This window comes from Bombus huntii, chromosome 2 (genome assembly GCF_024542735.1).
Source record: "Bombus huntii isolate Logan2020A chromosome 2, iyBomHunt1.1, whole genome shotgun sequence".
Taxonomy (NCBI): domain Eukaryota; kingdom Metazoa; phylum Arthropoda; class Insecta; order Hymenoptera; family Apidae; genus Bombus; species Bombus huntii.
The window spans coordinates 9,322,954-9,339,968 of NC_066239.1; the positions used below are offsets into that span (position 1 = coordinate 9,322,954).

A 17,015-nucleotide genomic window follows, 5' to 3' on the forward strand; every position below is an offset into this window, starting at 1 on the left:
ATTTCTCGTCAGAAATTATCGAGTCTTTGCTGCGAGAGCACGGTTATTGATGACACGACTACATCCTGTCGAGAAGTTGATCGAGCGTCCATTCAGCAATGAAACTTGATTAATAATGTTCCTTTTGAAGATTTCTTGACACTCTATTACTTCACTTGTTTTTATAAAATAAATTCTTCCTATATTTTGTGCTATTTTCGATGCTCTTCGTCTGTTTCCTATATCATTATATTTCATAAATATCGTGTATTAAAATATTCAACGTTATTATACGGGAAAAGCGTGATACAACCTTGAATATTAATGTTTACGAACCAAAACTCCAGACCATTGATCAAACATCATATCAGAAATTCATAGTGAAATATTACATCTTTTAGCCACGAACGAACCTAAAAATGAAATAACATAGGACCTTGAACATCATCGAGTATCTCAAATCCGACCGTTTAAAGAAAATCGAAAAATTAAATTCAAGCAATTTATCAAACATATGTAGATATACCACTATATAACTTACAGTGAAATATCATATTTTATATCATCCAAATAGTATCGCCCACGAGGTCAAAAGCAAACCCAAAAATTAAATAACGTAGGACCTTAAACACGACCAAGTATCTCAAATATCACGATCTACCTCGAACGTCATAAAATACAGAAAAACCGGTGCACGTCATCCACTGTCAAACTGTCTCCTCCCCGTCAACGTCCCAATACAAACGCGTTTGCACAAAGCCCTCCTTCAATTTCCATGATCTTCCATTCTCATGATCGTCATACCTCCAATGTAAACGTATACACATAGACATTGTACATCGTCTGGGGAGTTCGGTTGCTGTCACCGTGAATCTTAGCGGAACCTGAGTTCGATTTGTTCCAATTACGGGAAGGGATGCCATAAAATCTGCGAACAGGGAGGTTTCCTCGTGTCGTCTACCGCCTCGTATACGTATATAATCGATGTTTACCCCGGGGAATCTCACGGCGTCTAACTGTCGCGTGACTCATTTCAGGCGGCGGTATGGCGCGTCCGAAGATGACACTGAATCTGGATGGTGGGAGTGGGTCGAACAGCGGTGGAAACGCTGGTCAGTCTGCACCGAAAAAACCTGGCGGTCTGAGCCTTGGATTGCCATTGGAGGTTAACACCGCCCGCGGATCCGCCGATCTGGTTGACGTGGAGCTTCCTTTGGAGAGACAAGGGTACGTCCTTGATTTTGGTTTTCTTGGCTCGTACGTACGTCGCCATCGTGTCTGCATATTATTTTCATGAACATTCACAACATAGGTGCTTCTTCAAGAATTTTATCGTGAAATTTATGGAGAGTTTGTATGTTAAAAGTATTTTTACGAGGTAACAAGATGAATATTTCATTGCAGATTTGAGAGAGTATACGTGAAATAGGTCGGCGAAAATTTGATGAAAAGATGCTAAAAATTTAGTTGAAATTTACAGCAAAAATAATTTACTGCAGAAATATAGATGTCTTTTAGTGTCTTGTATATATGTATTTCGTACAAGTTCTTGGATCCTCAACATCATATTTCTGGTTTCTCATAGTTTAATATAAATTTCCTTTCTTCCTGCTCACAGATGGTACCATGGATCCATTACGAGAATTGAGGCAGAAGCTATCCTACGACTTCTTAGAGAAGGAAGTTACTTGGTGAGGAACAGCGAATCCACCAAACAAGATTACTCTTTATCGTTAAAGTAAGTTATATAGGTTACATCAGGTTGATGTATCACAGTCGGTATTTTATTTTTTCAGGAAAAGTTTCGCTTCTTCCAACAAGTAGTTTCCTTGATAAACGAGAAAGTAAATTTCTTGTAATAAAAAGAATAGATATTATTACCATCTTCTTTATCTCAGTATACTTTGTATACTTTACAATAATATTAAAAAATGTTGAACTCTATGTACTATGCAATTAAAACAAAACTATCTTCTTCGTAGTCTTTTCAGTTCATACGCTAGTTTAGTTTACTTTTCGTACATTAAAAAATTCTAACACATCAAAGAACTGAAAGAAATCTCATGAAATATAAATATCATTTTAAAGATCGCTCTTTTAAATATAATAGCTATCCTGCTTTTCAATTCAACGAGAATTGCAATGAATTCAATATTGAATGCACGCATTATTTGCTTATTTATAATAAATCCAATAATAAGTAATAATAATAAGTAATAATAAATCTAAACGTTTAAATGCATATTTACAATTACAGGAGTGCCCGTGGTTTCATGCATATGCGTATCCAAAAGAACGAAGAGCTGAACGCGTACATCCTGGGCCAATTCAGTAAACCATTCGACAGCATACCGGAAATGGTTCGTCATTTTAGCGTGAACCGTCTTCCGATACGCGGCGCCGAGCACATGTGTCTTCTGCATCCAGTCATAGCTCAGCTTTTGTAGCGCATCTATCGTAGCGCCGTTTAAGGCGCTCCCCAACAATTTTTGATATCCCTTTTACCTTCAAAGAATACTCACAAAACCTGAACAGTACTCCGAAAGTTATTTATAAGAAAGGAGAGAGGAGCGAATGAAAGATGAACGTTGTATATGGAGAACGATATTCTACGGGAAAATCTAGAGTCACATATAATGGCACTTGGTACTTCCACTGAAGATTTCCATTCTAGTCCCGCGATTCGCTTTTTCGCAATTTGAGGCTGATCAATTTTTTCCGAGCTTCCGAGGTGAATCGAGGGAGGAAATGAAATAATAGCGACCGATTGTTATAGACGAAACCATTCACGTGAATAATACAGTACAAAGTTTATAATCAGTGAAAAGTTTCCGTAGACTTAACGAGCGACCTTGAAATTAATCCTATTCGTTTACGTAATCCCTTAACGATCGCGTCGACGTTTGTTTCCGCATCGTTCGGTAGCTTTATTAACCGCGACAAAAGGATTAATCTTGACCTAAGATATTAATTGCGTCGCTTCGACGATGTTATTCCGAACCTGGCGACGAGCTTTCGTTGTTTCGTAATGAACATTAAAAAGGAAAAGCGTTTTTATATGGAAACGAACGTTGAAGAATGGGATGGAATAGGTGTATGGCGAATATTTTACAATATCTGTGTAATGTCTCGTCTTCCCCAAACAGCATCGCGCAAATCTACCTCTTCGTTAGAGGTGTGTACGTATATGTGTAATTTATTTTCACGAGATGGATCAATTCCTTTCACTCGATTGATCGATGAAGCGGCTTTTACAAACGATTGCGTAACGCAGAGAAGGACCCGTGGGAGATTATAAGGAGGAAAACTCTGGATTTTCAGAAGGATTTCAATGTGTAAAGAGCGCGTGTGGCATGTACTATGTATAAGATATCGACGAAGTAGAGAATCTTAATGGTCTAAAATGGTGGATCGTCGTACTGTGGCAGAAATGAGACAGAGTCCGGGGAAGCACCGTAAGAGCTTTAGAAAATGGTTGTTCCTTGCGCTTGTGGCTCGCGAAGCCACGAGTTTCGTGTAAGAAACTATCGATGGGATCAGAATCGTCGTACTACAAGCTGATAATCTAGAGAGGCATGAGGTAATACGTACTTAGATTTAGATACACGCGTAGTTGGCCGACGTCGGCCTCTACGAAGGAGCTGGAAGCCAAAGAAATGAGTTAAGTCGCGTCTTCGTTTGTGCGAGCAAGGAGCAAGAGGAAGGACAAGGTGAACGAAATAACGCGATTAACGTATGTGGCGCAAAGTGGCCGCGGTTCAATTGCCAAAGTTTACTGCTAATCGTGTAATCATTTAGTCAGGGTTTAGTTATTCACATTATCGTTGATAAGGAACAGTAAGTAAATTGATCGGCAGTTACTTTACGTTGATGTACTGCGAATCGAAACCGAGGAAAGAAGAAGAGAATGGACGTGAAACATAATGATAATGATAATATTTTTTCGTCCGGGTTGACCGATAGAAGAGCGTACGGTGAGAAAGAGAAGGCGAGAAAGATGGAAGTGAGTAAAGATGATCGAGGTCAGCCAGTCCGAACAATTGATGGCTCGTCACTCGAGTCATCCGTCCGACAGTCTCTTATTTTTGGGAGATTTTTGTGAGAGGAGGCAACCGATACATATTTTTTCATGTGATATGAATTTGTTACAGAGATAGCCTAGTTTCACCTGTGATCTGTTACTTAGTTCCCTTTATCCATGTCTGTTGGTCGCTGTGTGCAATATTCTCGTACGTACGATTATAATAACGATAATAATACTATTGATAATGGATAATGATAGCGTAATAGTAATAACGATTAACGATAATGGTAACTAATTAAGTCGCTATTGTAATTGGGTAATCAGCAACGATGCGTAATTAGGCGCGACACGAAGAGACGTCCGTGGTGTTACAATAATTATTTCGAGGTAAGGATTCGATTCGCAAACGGTTGTGAGCGAGTTTTCTGTTGGTCATTTGGTTAAGCCAAATGGCATGTAACTAAATATTTTACGTATTTGTCATCGTTTAGAAAAAACGTAGAATCCACATCATACGTAGGCAAGTGCCATAAAAAGATTTTAGTCGGTAGAATTGCAACTAATTTCGGTAGATATTGTTTGACTGTAGATGGATACGTTCTATTCCTATGATTTCAGTGGAAATCACGCGTGAACGTGATACTAGTCATAGCGTATTTATTTAGAATTATTCACGTTAAGTTGACACCTCACCAACGTTGTATTTGGCACTCTCTACCGTATCCTTTTGATTAGGTTGAGTGTAATGCATACACGTTGTATTTTAAGCTGCCAGTATTATTAACTGTAATCGATAATGCATATCCATGTTAATATTTAAGAACATTATATTGTCCCCCGCCCTTGACGGATGATTATGGGAAAAAAGGTATAATCTATCTGTACGTATATATTTATTTGGCGTTCTATTTATTGCATTGTGTCGTTATAAGTCAATGATCTTACTGTCATGGTTCCGTGTATACCCTTGATTTAATAGTAAGATCATAGTGAGTATCCATGGTAATCTTATTATTGTTAGGTATTAGAGAAACGTAGAGTAAAACGCCATTCACCAAAATGAACAAAACAAAAAAAAATGTGACGTATGAACAAGGCAGTCGTAAAAATTATGTGGTAGATACTAACTTGTAGATACTTCCTGTACCTTGAAATTTATATGAAGTAGCATTTAGCTCCAATGTATACATCATTATACGTATACATAAATATTCTATTACTATTACCAGAAAACACTAGCGCATAGTCGTTTATAGAAGGTGCAATCGAACGTCAGATCGGAAGTAATGGAAAAGGGAAACAGGAAACAAAATCCGATATTATATAGACACGATTCGAGCGCTGTGTACACTCTTAATGTAAACGGTATTCGAACGGTGTGATGTGCAATAAACGAAACAGCGATCTAGTGTGGTCGCCGCGATGCGTGGTGCGATTCGGTATTTTTGTTTTAGCATGACAGACCACCGATGTTCCAAATCGACTTCACTAGATAGTCTTGTGTACTCCGAAATTCCCTCTTAATAATAAAACATTTAATAAAATAACGTTCCTCGTCTTTCTTTGTCCTGTCGATCCTCAGTTATTCTTAAGTATCCTCAGTAACGTAATTTTAGTAAGATGATATCAAAATAAACTTATATTCTCAATAATGTAGATAAAAATATAATAACAGATTGCAAATAAATATTATGAATTTTAGATTAATTTTATAATATTTCTGTGTATGTAATATATTGTATTATATTATTCACTGAACCAGATATAAGACCTTAGAACAAGCACTTCATAAAAATATTTAGAATACTTTACAGTGAATAATTAGAATCTCATTTAATCTTGTTCTCCCAGTTCTTCTTCTTCTATGTATTGAACAACATGATTTGCAGGTTCAACTGTATCCATCGGTGCACTGGCAGATCTGTCAGATTGATCTTCTGTCTCTGTTCTCGGTGTCTCTGCAAGCTACGAATAGAACATAAACAATTTACGTATCATTTCAATTCCGTGTTTAAGCTTTTCGACTTATTTACCTCTTCTATCACTTCCTTAGTTATTTCTCGAGATTGTCTCCTCGACGATCGTTTTCCTGTTAAAATTGTACTAATAAGTTTCTATAAAATAGTTTCTTTAAAATATATGTTGTAATGTAAATTGTACGCTTCAATTTTTGGTTTGTTTCGTTATTACAAAAATTTATAATGAAATAAAAATAAACAATAGAAAATTATACCCTGAATCTTATATAGAAGCATAGAAAATTCCAAACATTATTTTTGTTTAATTAAATGATATGTATTTAGGTAATTACAAAGAGCAAGAAAAAATTGGTTCATGTTCAACGTACTTGAAACAGTGGAAGTTTGCTTGTCAGGCTTTCGCAAGGATGGTATAGTAGTTATCGATTGTCTATCCTGAAATACAATTACCTTTGTTAATTTCGAAGCTGAAAAATACGTGGGGAAAACGAATAATTACCGATGATCGAAGTTCGTCGCCACGCTCGTCGCAGTATGTAGGTCCGCAGACGTCGATTTTATCTGGCATTCGCCGACCTTTATACATCTTACCGTCCGTTCCCTTTATCATCCCTTCCGTCAGCTGAATTATTTCCGGTCCCCACTCAGTGAGGAAATGGCCCACTCGCATTACTCTTTGCTGAGGAGTGGTAATCGTGTGGCTTCCACCGCAGTATCGATTGCACAGATGATCTCTAACATTTAAACATATGTCTCGAATAAAATTAGTCCTTTTTTAGCTAGAAACATATAATAATTTAATAAGATAAATATAGTTAGACGTTCATTTATTTTAAAGATTTCTAAGCTCAACTCGTTAACCGATCAGAGTATACTAATTCGTCATTTGAATTTCTAATTACTTAAATGTAATAATTTTTAAGCTTATGGATTCCTCAGCCTTTTATCCTTTGTGTTATTTTCATTGAAAATAAGTAATTACTTACAAGAACTAAGATCGATCCAATAGAAATTTGTTTGTCCCTACTAATTTTCAAGTTTATAATTATGTAAGTTTTTAATTAAAAAATGACTTGGTTAACATGTCAATCACTGATAATAATGGATCATTGCATTTATTCTCCCGACGTCATCAATTTAGCAAAAATCGAAGGCAATTTATAAATTAACAGAAAGGATAATTTAACTCCTTCAGCGGTACTGAGATTAAAAGTGTAATTTTTTATATTTAAACGTTTCTTTTAAATTTGCTCAGAAGTCCAAAGCGAATATATTGTTCTGAATTTTTAAAAAAAAGATGTACATCTCAATATCAGTTACGTACCTAGGAGTCTTCACAAGCGTATCCGCTCTTGCACTCTTCTGCTTCTTTGCCTCCTCCTGCATGGCTGCTTCAAATTGAATCATATTTCTACTATGAGGTAACCTTCTGTGTTGCTTTCTAACCTGATCCAATTCATAGGTCAGGTACGGCTTCATGCTTGTGGTGCATGGTAATGTTTCAACTTTAAATTTGTGGGGAGGATCCATTCTCATGACCACATCCTTGTCGCAAGATATGCATTGAACGTCCCTAATAACACACACAAAATGTCATCGAGCGTATATCTAATTATCATTGGATATTGCGCGATGAACTCAGTTACTTGAGATACAAAATTTAGAACAATATAAATATACATATACTGTTGAAGGATTGCTGTAACTTTACCTAAGCATTTTTTTGGTTCCGGCAGCTTCGATATCTTGTCTCGCTTCCGCCACTCTCTTCAACTTATCTTGAAGAGATTTCAGTCGATGATTCACGAAATCCTTCAGCGGAGAAATCTCCATTTTATCAACTTTTCCCTCGATCTCCTTTTGCACTTCATCCAGAGCTTGTTGCCAGATCTCTTCTTGCTGTCCCAATTTATTGATCGCGTCTTCGAGACCGTGTGCGAGATCATCACAAGCTGCATCGAATTGATCGTAAGAAACCTGAGGAATAAATACCACAGAAAGATTGCTATTTATTTTCCTCTGATTTTTTGGTAAATATACATGTGCAGACCTTTCTATGTATCGCCTGAGCATCAGCTTTATCGGCAAGAGCTTCTTCGAGGTCTTCTCTATCGGCTTTAATGGTTTTCAAAAGTTCCACTTGTTCTAACAGCGCCTAAATGAGGAGTAGAACAATATGTGCAATAACAAGGAGAAGAAATATTAACTAAATAATCCACGATAAAGAGGGGGATTAATTATATATTGAACGATATAGAATGAATATAACGATGAATATAAATACGATGAATAATATACTAACATTAAGATGCATTTCGCGAGTTTCACGATCATCGATCAGACGATCCGCGGTTTGATTCAATTTCTCCATTTCAGCTTGAACCTCGTTATACTTAGAGACTAAATTGTCGATATTAGTGGCGCCTGCGACACCAGTCATTTGTACTTTGTCCACTTTATCAGATATGGTAATCACGTCCTTTTCTAATTTTGAAATGCGTTTTCTCATGTCTTGCAATTCTTCTGAATCTATCATTCCCTTCGGATTTTCAACCTGAGTGCGTAGTTCTGAAGGTGTGTTTTTACGTGGTGTCGTTATTTCCTTCGTCGTTTCCTCTGTTTCCTCTTTCTGTGTTCTTTCGACCGGATTTCCTTCCTTTTGCGTAGTCAGTTGTTTTGCTTCTATCTCTTTGGTCAGTTCTACATGGACGTGTATAAAAATCGATAATTTATCTCTGAGGAATTAATTGATATATAACTTTAAATATCAAATATTGATTATTAAAAGCGTGTAAGGTCGAATTTTATTGGAAACTGAAAATGATGACTTTCAGTGATTCAATATTAGTGAACGTTCATGTATTAGATCTAATATTTATCAAGTTTTTGTTTATCAAGTTTGTAATATTTATCAAGTTTTCCATTTGTTACTGCTAATAATTGCAGAATAAGTTTTTTTAGATACCTTAATTAAATTGATCATTCTAATAATTCTTTCATTCTCAGAATGTTTTAAAAGAAATGTTCCTTAAATTCTTAAAAGTATTTTCTCTCCTTTTCACAAATCGAATGTAATTATAAAGTAAGTTAATAAACATAGGCTAGAATATCACAGAAATTTCAACAATCATAGTGAACTTTGGATAGTGTAATGATTGCAAACTTTCGATCTTAGGCTTAAATTAAGCGCAGTTCCAAGTTTAGATTAAAAATGAAAATGGGTAAGAAATTATTAAAGAAGATGACCGTAAATATATCAAAGAATACTTCAACAGGGACAGTTAAAATGTAAGAAATAGTAAGTATTGATAAGATTCATCAATTCCCTATAACTAATTATTTAATTACGATACTTATGATTCATTACCAGTTTTTGTTTTGTCAATCTTTTCGTTCAAATCTTTCAGTTGATTTTTCATTTGGCTAACTTCCATTTGCAAGTTACCCACGTCCTGGTGCATTTTTCTTATGTCTATTTCGCCTAGAATTTCGCTTAATGTAATTCGTCTAACGGGTTGTTTTTCTTCCTGTACAAGCTGAGCTTCTTCTTCTTCTTCCCCGGTCGTTTCAGCAACTACAGGTTTTTTTATCGCCTCAACCTCTCCATCGTCAGAGATTAATTGTAAATTCTGAACGACGTGATCCAAATTGTTTAAAGCGTTTTCTAAATTCACTAGTCTTTCTTCGAGCTTCGACGTGTCTTCCGTGGTGAGTGTTGTGTCACCCTTCATCACATCTTGCACCATTTTTGTCAACTGGAAGCAGAGCATTTTCTGTAGTTTTACTACATCGGAAGTTAAGTAGACTATAATATATATAATATATATAAATACAACTAAATAGTTTTATTTAAATTGAAAGATCTATATTACCAAAATACAAATTATTAATCATTACTGGATTGTTTATGACATCCCTGCTTTGTATCTTTTATGTGTTTCTAAATACTATTAAATTACGAGTACGTACGCAGTAGTTTACGGCTAAATAATAGACAACTGAGATATCGATAAGTTTCCTCATTGTGAGATTAAGTAACGATTGAAGGAATCAAGTTATACCTTATCAATACCTTGTTCAGTGGCGTCCAATCTTTTGGTAATGCTGATAATTTGCCAAACGTCGGTCAGGGGATCGGTGATTTTACCTTTCAGTCGTTCGATAAGCTCTGGAGTCGTTGCTAACTCTTCCAATGCTTGAAACCGTTGTTGAAGTTCGTTAACCTATACAAATATTTTAATTAGAATCTTATCATATAATTTTACACCTAATATTTTTCTCTCGACGAAAATAAATAAAAAAAATATATATATATGGCAAAAACATATGGAGTGATATGGTAAGTAGAAGATAAACTTTTATTACATTTTTTTCGAGCCGTTTGAAACCTAAAGCTGTAGGGGTTGCACCATCAACAATCGGTTCTACAAAGATAACAGTTTCGCATTTGCCTTCTTTCCCAGGACCAACTTGTTTTCTGACACCTGTTGTCTCTTTTAAATCCACCGCGTCTTGGGATGCTCCACTTTTGACTACGTAATTCGTTATCAGCATTAATTAACAATAGTTGAATTTTTGAAATAACTTTAAAATACTGAATTGAATTTGGTAATTTTTTAATATTCTGTTCCTTGCATTCTTGTGCAGGTTTGCTTGGGATTTCACTGATATAACCACGTTCTTCTAATATCTATCTTATTTTGCGTGTATTATAGAAATATTATTTTGTTATAAAACATTATTTTCTTAGATAGATACCTAGCTCGCTTTCAAACTTTTCACGTTTTGTAACTGGAACACTCGCAGGTCTTTCTCTCGCCTCAGATTTTATAACGAAAAGTATGAAATTATTACGATAACAAAAGCATGTACAATTGTATCATTAATTTAATATAAAAATAACAATATCAAAACTAGTGCATCGCTTACAATTATCAGAATATCTTCTTACCATCACTGACTACATCCACTTTTACACTTATAGCGTCGGTACTACGAACTTGTTGCTTCACGTCACTGGAATCATCGATAATATTGTACTCTTGAAGGTAAAGCGAGGGACCTGCTTTTAGGGAACTTACCATCGTCTAGAAATACATATTATTTAACCTTTCGTTGCATTTTGTTAAATTTCACTATTTATAGCTTTATTATATTTTCCAAAAATTAAGCAAAACCACAATACACACAGTATTTTACCTTGATTCGATTAGCATCTTCGCCACGATACTCAACCTTGGTCGATCCTAAATTTATCCGATGCAGTAAAATATGAAGGAAGTTGTGGAGGATATTTAAATTTACCGCTCCAACCTAGACGCGAACGTAAAACGACGTACCTGTCGTTAAAGTATTTCTTGTACCTCATTTCGTGAATTATCGTGTTCTATTTGTGTGAAAGATCGAAGATAAATTCTTTTTACTTCCGGAGTTCCCAATGCAAGATCCAACATTTGCGGTAAAGAAACCTGCAGACTGTCCACTTTCTTAGCGGCAGGAGGTGACGTAGGCGATTTCGCGACTTTTGCCGACATTCTTCTTCACTTCAACAATTTTCCAAAGTATTTATTTAAAAAAAACATAATAATAAGAACTTCTGATTTTACGGTAACCTTTCTTGCAATTCTATATCTCGAATGTCAGGCGGACATATCATTTTGGCAAGTCATCGGTATTCTTTTATTCGACCGTAGTATCATGGACACAGATGAGATACGAATGGTATTTATTACAATATATGGTAAATAGTTCTAGTAGAATAGTAAAAGTCTTAGACGAGTGGTTGTATTATGGCAACATAGACTTGTAATTAAATAGACGTCAATTCACTGTTGCAACTCTGAAATTTGACAAAGATAGATATTAAGAACCCTCTACTTTTACTCTTCTTTTTTATTTCCTTTTCATCTAATTCTTTCATTTCTTATCGTCTATTTTTTTCTCTACGTCCATTCCCCAATCAATCTAGAAAAAGAGTTGTGAATTTATTTCGTACTACTTTCCCCTAAATTATTTTCGTTTTGCAACTGTGATATAATTTGATGATGAATCGGTAACACTCGAAGGGATACTGAAATGGTAAAGAAACTTGCAAATCTTTGAACTGCGGAATAAAAAGCGCGTATCTTATCCTAAAATATTTAGTATAGTAATTTTAATAAATATATCGAATTTATAAATTTGTGTAACGTATAAAACACTAATACAGGCACATTTACCTTTGTTAAATCACAGATATTCCAGACTTTATACTTTCAACCCTTAGCTTCCGTGAATGAACTAAAGATAGCGCCACGGGTATTGTCGACAAGTATCGCCCTCTTGTAGTCGAAATTACCACCTCTTATTTTAAATTCGAAAATTTGCAACCATTATAAAATCCCCCTTAATTGAAACTCTAGCCTGAGACGTCGACGAAATAAATTTTAATAAAAATTAAAGAAATTTTAAGCTACGGTTTGTGGACATTCTCCTATATTAGGTAACATTCTTTAGATTAAGAAGAATTCTCCAAATACTTCATAAAACTTATTACACCAGCGACGGTGAATAAATATTTCATAAGATATAGTCGTTAATTCCTATTAAAGAATAAACAATAAAAAGTTCCTTTAACTTTTAGTTACTTTATTTTCTGATATTTCTTATAATATCGATTATATACATAGAATATTTATTCTCGTATTAAAAATTTCCTGAAGTACCGGCCATACGATTCATCATCGAAAAGTGGAACGCCTGGTGTGCTAGAAAGCCAAAACAAAGAAACGTTTGTCACCGTGAAAAATGCAACAACCATTCGCTTTTAATATTAACGCGTCTGTTCACAATAACTTCTGTCATGTGTTGCGTTACCAGCGTGTCGTATTAATGAAACAATAATTCATCGTGTTCCATTCTTTGCATAGTAAAACCGTTTATCTGACCGTACGTGACAGGTGGTTCCCTATCGCGGAATAGAAACAAATTCACGATCAAAACGCAGATTAGTTCGCGACGTACATATTTTACCTGACATACCGTATGACATTGTCGATCGTTTGCAATACCTATCCGATATGGTCAACGCGTGCATCGATCGCCACTATTTATATCGCCGATACGGAAAACGATTAATTCTGTTTTATCGGTAGTATGCTGTTCTATGGAACTTTCGAGAACTTTCGACATTAATCGAAGTTTATATCATGGCTATAACAAGCATTATAATCACTATTATATCGTTCTTTTCAGGCTACTAAATTTATATTTATTGTATAAAATAATTGAAAATGAAAATTTATGTGAAGCGAGAACAATTCATCGAGATATTAATAAGACGAAAACAATATCACGTTCGATAGTAAAGTAATAAAAGCTTGATTTTTCAGAAGAATAAGTGACGTTTCTAGATATCCTTTCTCCTCTTTTATTTCATTCTTTCGCGAATATATCATTTGTATTTTGAACTAAACACTCGCAAACAATAAATTCTCATTTTTACATTCAGAAGAACTTGTTGCCTCCATCATTAAGAAAGAATTTATTTATTTTACATTTATATTTATATCATCGAATAAAATAATGCCGACTGTTTGACGAGTATAGTCTTTGACAAGTATAATCTTTTAAATATATTCGACACATCGTATCCTTAAGTTACACGCGATAAATCTGACCTGACCGGTATGTTTGAATAATATTGTTCGATTAGCGGATCGAATGTTTAACCGAAGATAATCTCGGTTTTCTTAGACAGTAGCTCGGTATCCATAGTAGAATCTCCAACATATGTTCAATATCAGGAACTGGTCATGATTTTTGTATGATTCAGTCGCCCACCAGGTGTTGGACACGTTACACCGACCCTTGTGCATCATGAATTCTCTTTAACTTTACACTTTTTGCTGCGTTTCCAGTGTCAGTGTGATTAGAGGGAGGGAAACATGAATCCGACAAAGTGGAACCTTATCTCAATGGTGATGGTGAGTGAAAATTAATAATTCAATTGATATTTTTCTTGTATGAAATACTTCTTCTGGGAATGATATTGCGAACATTTCAACTACAAGGATATTAGGTTTCACTCTTTTTGATTAACGATAGCCGTTATATTTGAAGTACCCTGAGTTCTTCCTATAAATTCTTACTTCTTTATCAATTTTGTCATTATTCGTTCTACTTTACATTTTCTGCTAACCACGTGCAATTCTTTTTCCTATTTGTACGAAACTCCCGTAATATTCCGAAACTTACAAACCACAAAGTTTCTCAGTTTTTCCAATTACTTCATCTCTGAGATATATCCAATTCTCCCAAGTACTTTTCCTTAAAAATCTCAATACTTACTTACTCAATCTTCCCAAAAACTGAATTCTCAAAAAATAATTCTTATAAATACGATATGCAGTATAAAAATATTAATTTTGTGCGAATACTATATTCCAATAAAATATCCAACTTTCCCAACTACCTTATGAAAAATACTCGATCCCCGCAAATATTTCATTTCCGAAAAATGATGCTTCTAAATACAATCACATTGATAGAATATTCCTTTCTGTTAAATACCTCGTGTAAAAAATATCCAATTCTTCTAGATATTCCATCCAAACCTCAAAGTAGATATTTACTCTATCAAAGTTGCGTATCTTCGAGAATTTATCATCTACGAATCAACTATCCTTAATATCTATAATTTTTCGCACAGCTCTCGCTAATCTTCGCGGCCATTCAGACACCGTCAAAACAAAATCCAGAGCAGTCGAAACATTATTCCGGAAAGCGTCATGCCTCTGCATCAAGTCAATCATTTAACACGCCATCCTATTGGGAGTATATTCTCCGAGAATTCGTGTTCAAGACGATCTCGCCATCGCCATCAGGAAACCACCAGCTGTACAGACGTCTGTTGGAGGCGCCATTTTATGGAGGCCCGTTTCCCATCGTCTCGAACGACGTGGCCAACGTCGTCTTGTCGCGTGGCGACGTTTACCAACTGCCGAGCGGCCACTGGCTGTTCTGTCAACAAGGATGCGTCGAATGCGGCGTGTGTATCGACCACACGCACCCTACGGTCAAGTGGGTGCTGCGGAGAATCAAGAGAACCTCTTCACACGGCGCCGCAAGACACGATCTTCAGCTGACGATCTTACCGCAGGTAGACGGTAGCTACCACACGAGGAGCCTGTGGCCGCAAACGTACGTCTACGTGACGTCAGAAGGCGAGCAGGATATCTACATGAACGATAAGCATAGCTATCATAACGACGGCGCTGCTTACGTCGCCGTAGAAAACGATTCTTCCGGTCAGAGAAAATCTGGAAACTTTTGGTCGTACGTTGACAGGAATTCGTTGCCTCAGAAACGTATTGTTGGAAACTCGACTGACGATATTATTTCTAAGAAACGTAATGAAAGTGATGTTGAAGAGACTTCGGAGAGCACAAGCGCGATGCCGAAAAAGGATGATGCAGGAATAAATGGCGAGAAGAGGAATGAGTTGAGAAATGTCAAAAGACAACGTCCAGAGTTGAAGGTTACTAGCGAGAAAGAAAATTTCAACGGATCTTCGAAGGATGTTGGATCGAAGGAAAATTTGAGCGAATCCTCGAAGGGTGTTGCATTAAAGGAAAATGTGAGTGGATCTTCGAAGGATGTCAGATCGAGGGAAAATGGGAGCAAGGTGAGGCAATCGATACCAAAGTTGATTCTGGGTACTGATCAGATGGGACAGAAACACTTGGTACACGTAGTGCCTGCTGACGGATCGACGAATACGAGTTTGATGAACTCTGCGGTATCGAATGTTTTGAACGCGGCTGGTCGGAACAAAACTGCTTATCAGAGAATATTACGAAGGATATTTGATTCTTTGAACAATAACAGGAGATCTATTGAAAGTTTTCTAGAACCTCTGACATCAACAGGTAATCCAGAAATTATTTTGGAAATTGTTCTGCTTGTTAAAGAATAAGCGGAAATAGAAGCGACTAATTTTATGGAATTATTGTATTTTATTTTAGAAAAGTTGAGTCGACAAGAAGAGGAGCATCAACTACAGGAAACGAGAAATGGCTTCCCAGGATTCGGAGCGGCAGGCCGTCTGCACCCTCTTCGCAGTAAAGAAAACAAAAATGAATCTTCGTTTGAGAAAAGATGGCCTTATACTTTAAATTGGAACAGAGAACGTACGACATCTAGTGATAATGCATTTGCTAATAAGTTTATGAATAATACAATTAATTTTGATCGTAAATCAAACAACGGTTACACTCTAAACCTTAAGATGCAGAATAGTATCGCAGAGAATAAGAATATATCTAATAGGTTTCATTCTAGATTATCTGAAAATAATTATAGCAATAGTACATTTTACAATAATTCCAAGATAAATAACGTCAGCCGTAATAGTCAGGTGTATAAATTTTCACCTCGTAGGTATAAGATATTAGTAACTACCGAGTCAACTACAAAATTTGACGATATTACGAAGCGTAATAACTCGTAATTACACGCTTCGATATCCATGCACGTGTGAGTCCAAGTATGATATTGAATAACAAAGATTCTAAGCATGATAATTTCAGAAATTTAACTAGGTAAGTTTACATTTTTATTTAAAAATCTAAGGGACATGTATGAGGAAATGCATTACTACTACAAGTCCTTTTAATGGTAGAAGGTTTGTTATTAGAAGTAATAAAAAAACATTATAAACATCCGAATGTAAATTTACATCTTTTCGTTTTACAATAATATATTCGTTATATACTTATTGTATATTTACAAATCTGTGTACGGGATCAATACGTTTCTCATATATTGGAAAACACACACTAGCACACATGTAAGATGTATAACATACAAATGGATAATATGCATACTAAATAAATGTTACATTATTCGTATAATACTGTGATAAAGATTTTACAACAAACAATTTTAACAAAATGAATTATTTTATAAAAACTGTAGAAAACTAGAAGAGTACGCGTACAAATGAAGATGACACGATAAATCGCCTTCTTTGAACAGAATAAATCCATTGATTT

At 35.5% G+C, this 17,015-nt stretch overlaps 3 protein-coding genes across 4 annotated transcripts in view; 2 read left to right on the plus strand and 1 right to left on the minus strand.

The window, feature by feature from the left end:
• The window catches only part of LOC126878062 (uncharacterized), a 246,413-nt gene extending 240,863 nt beyond the window's left edge, over nt 1-5,550 (plus strand). The window contains exons 7-9 of the mRNA XM_050640482.1: nt 1,017-1,206; nt 1,598-1,717; nt 2,237-5,550. Of these exons, the coding sequence (XP_050496439.1) occupies nt 1,017-1,206; nt 1,598-1,717; nt 2,237-2,426 (500 nt within the window). The 3' untranslated portion in view covers nt 2,427-5,550. The remainder of the gene's footprint in view (nt 1-1,016; nt 1,207-1,597; nt 1,718-2,236) is intronic.
• LOC126878064 (glutamine-rich protein 2-like) lies at nt 5,000-11,829 on the minus strand. Of its 2 annotated transcripts, XM_050640486.1 has the most exons (12): nt 10,934-11,829; nt 10,348-10,514; nt 10,044-10,205; nt 9,350-9,737; nt 8,285-8,682; nt 8,033-8,137; nt 7,694-7,959; nt 7,307-7,555; nt 6,482-6,716; nt 6,351-6,417; nt 6,037-6,092; nt 5,000-5,968 (listed from the first exon to the last, which is right to left on the minus strand). In XM_050640486.1, the coding sequence occupies exons 1-12, from the start codon at nt 11,064-11,066 to the stop codon at nt 5,837-5,839; spliced, it is 2,358 nt and encodes a 785-aa protein (XP_050496443.1). In that variant the 5' UTR covers nt 11,067-11,829; the 3' UTR covers nt 5,000-5,836. The 2 variants fall into 2 exon arrangements, with proteins under 2 accessions (XP_050496443.1, XP_050496444.1); XM_050640487.1 differs by lacking the exons at nt 10,348-10,514; nt 10,934-11,829 and having other exon boundaries at nt 10,055-10,189.
• Nucleotides 11,830-13,907: 2,078 nt separating this feature from the next.
• On the plus strand, nt 13,908-16,471 carry LOC126878205 (asparagine-rich protein-like). The gene is made up of 3 exons (XM_050640764.1): nt 13,908-13,946; nt 14,672-15,890; nt 15,987-16,471. Exons 1-3 carry the CDS (start codon nt 13,908-13,910, stop codon nt 16,469-16,471), a joined length of 1,743 nt encoding a protein of 580 aa, XP_050496721.1.
• The last annotated feature ends 544 nt before the right edge of the window (nt 16,472-17,015 follow it).

Coding starts and splice junctions, on each gene's coding strand:
- LOC126878064 (XM_050640486.1), bottom strand. CDS start 11,066: ATGGTAAGTTCCCTAAAAGCAGGTCCCTCGCTTTACCTTCAAGAGTAC. Junction 10,206..10,347: donor TCAAACGGCTCGAAAAAAAT/GTAATAAAAGTT, acceptor ATATTTGTATAG/GTTAACGAACTTCAACAACG. Junction 6,093..6,350: donor GCAAACTTCCACTGTTTCAA/GTACGTTGAACA, acceptor CAATTTTAACAG/GAAAACGATCGTCGAGGAGA.
- LOC126878205 (XM_050640764.1), top strand. CDS start 13,908: ATGAATCCGACAAAGTGGAACCTTATCTCAATGGTGATG. Junction 13,947..14,671: donor ACCTTATCTCAATGGTGATG/GTGAGTGAAAAT, acceptor TTTTTCGCACAG/CTCTCGCTAATCTTCGCGGC. Junction 15,891..15,986: donor AGAACCTCTGACATCAACAG/GTAATCCAGAAA, acceptor ATTTTATTTTAG/AAAAGTTGAGTCGACAAGAA.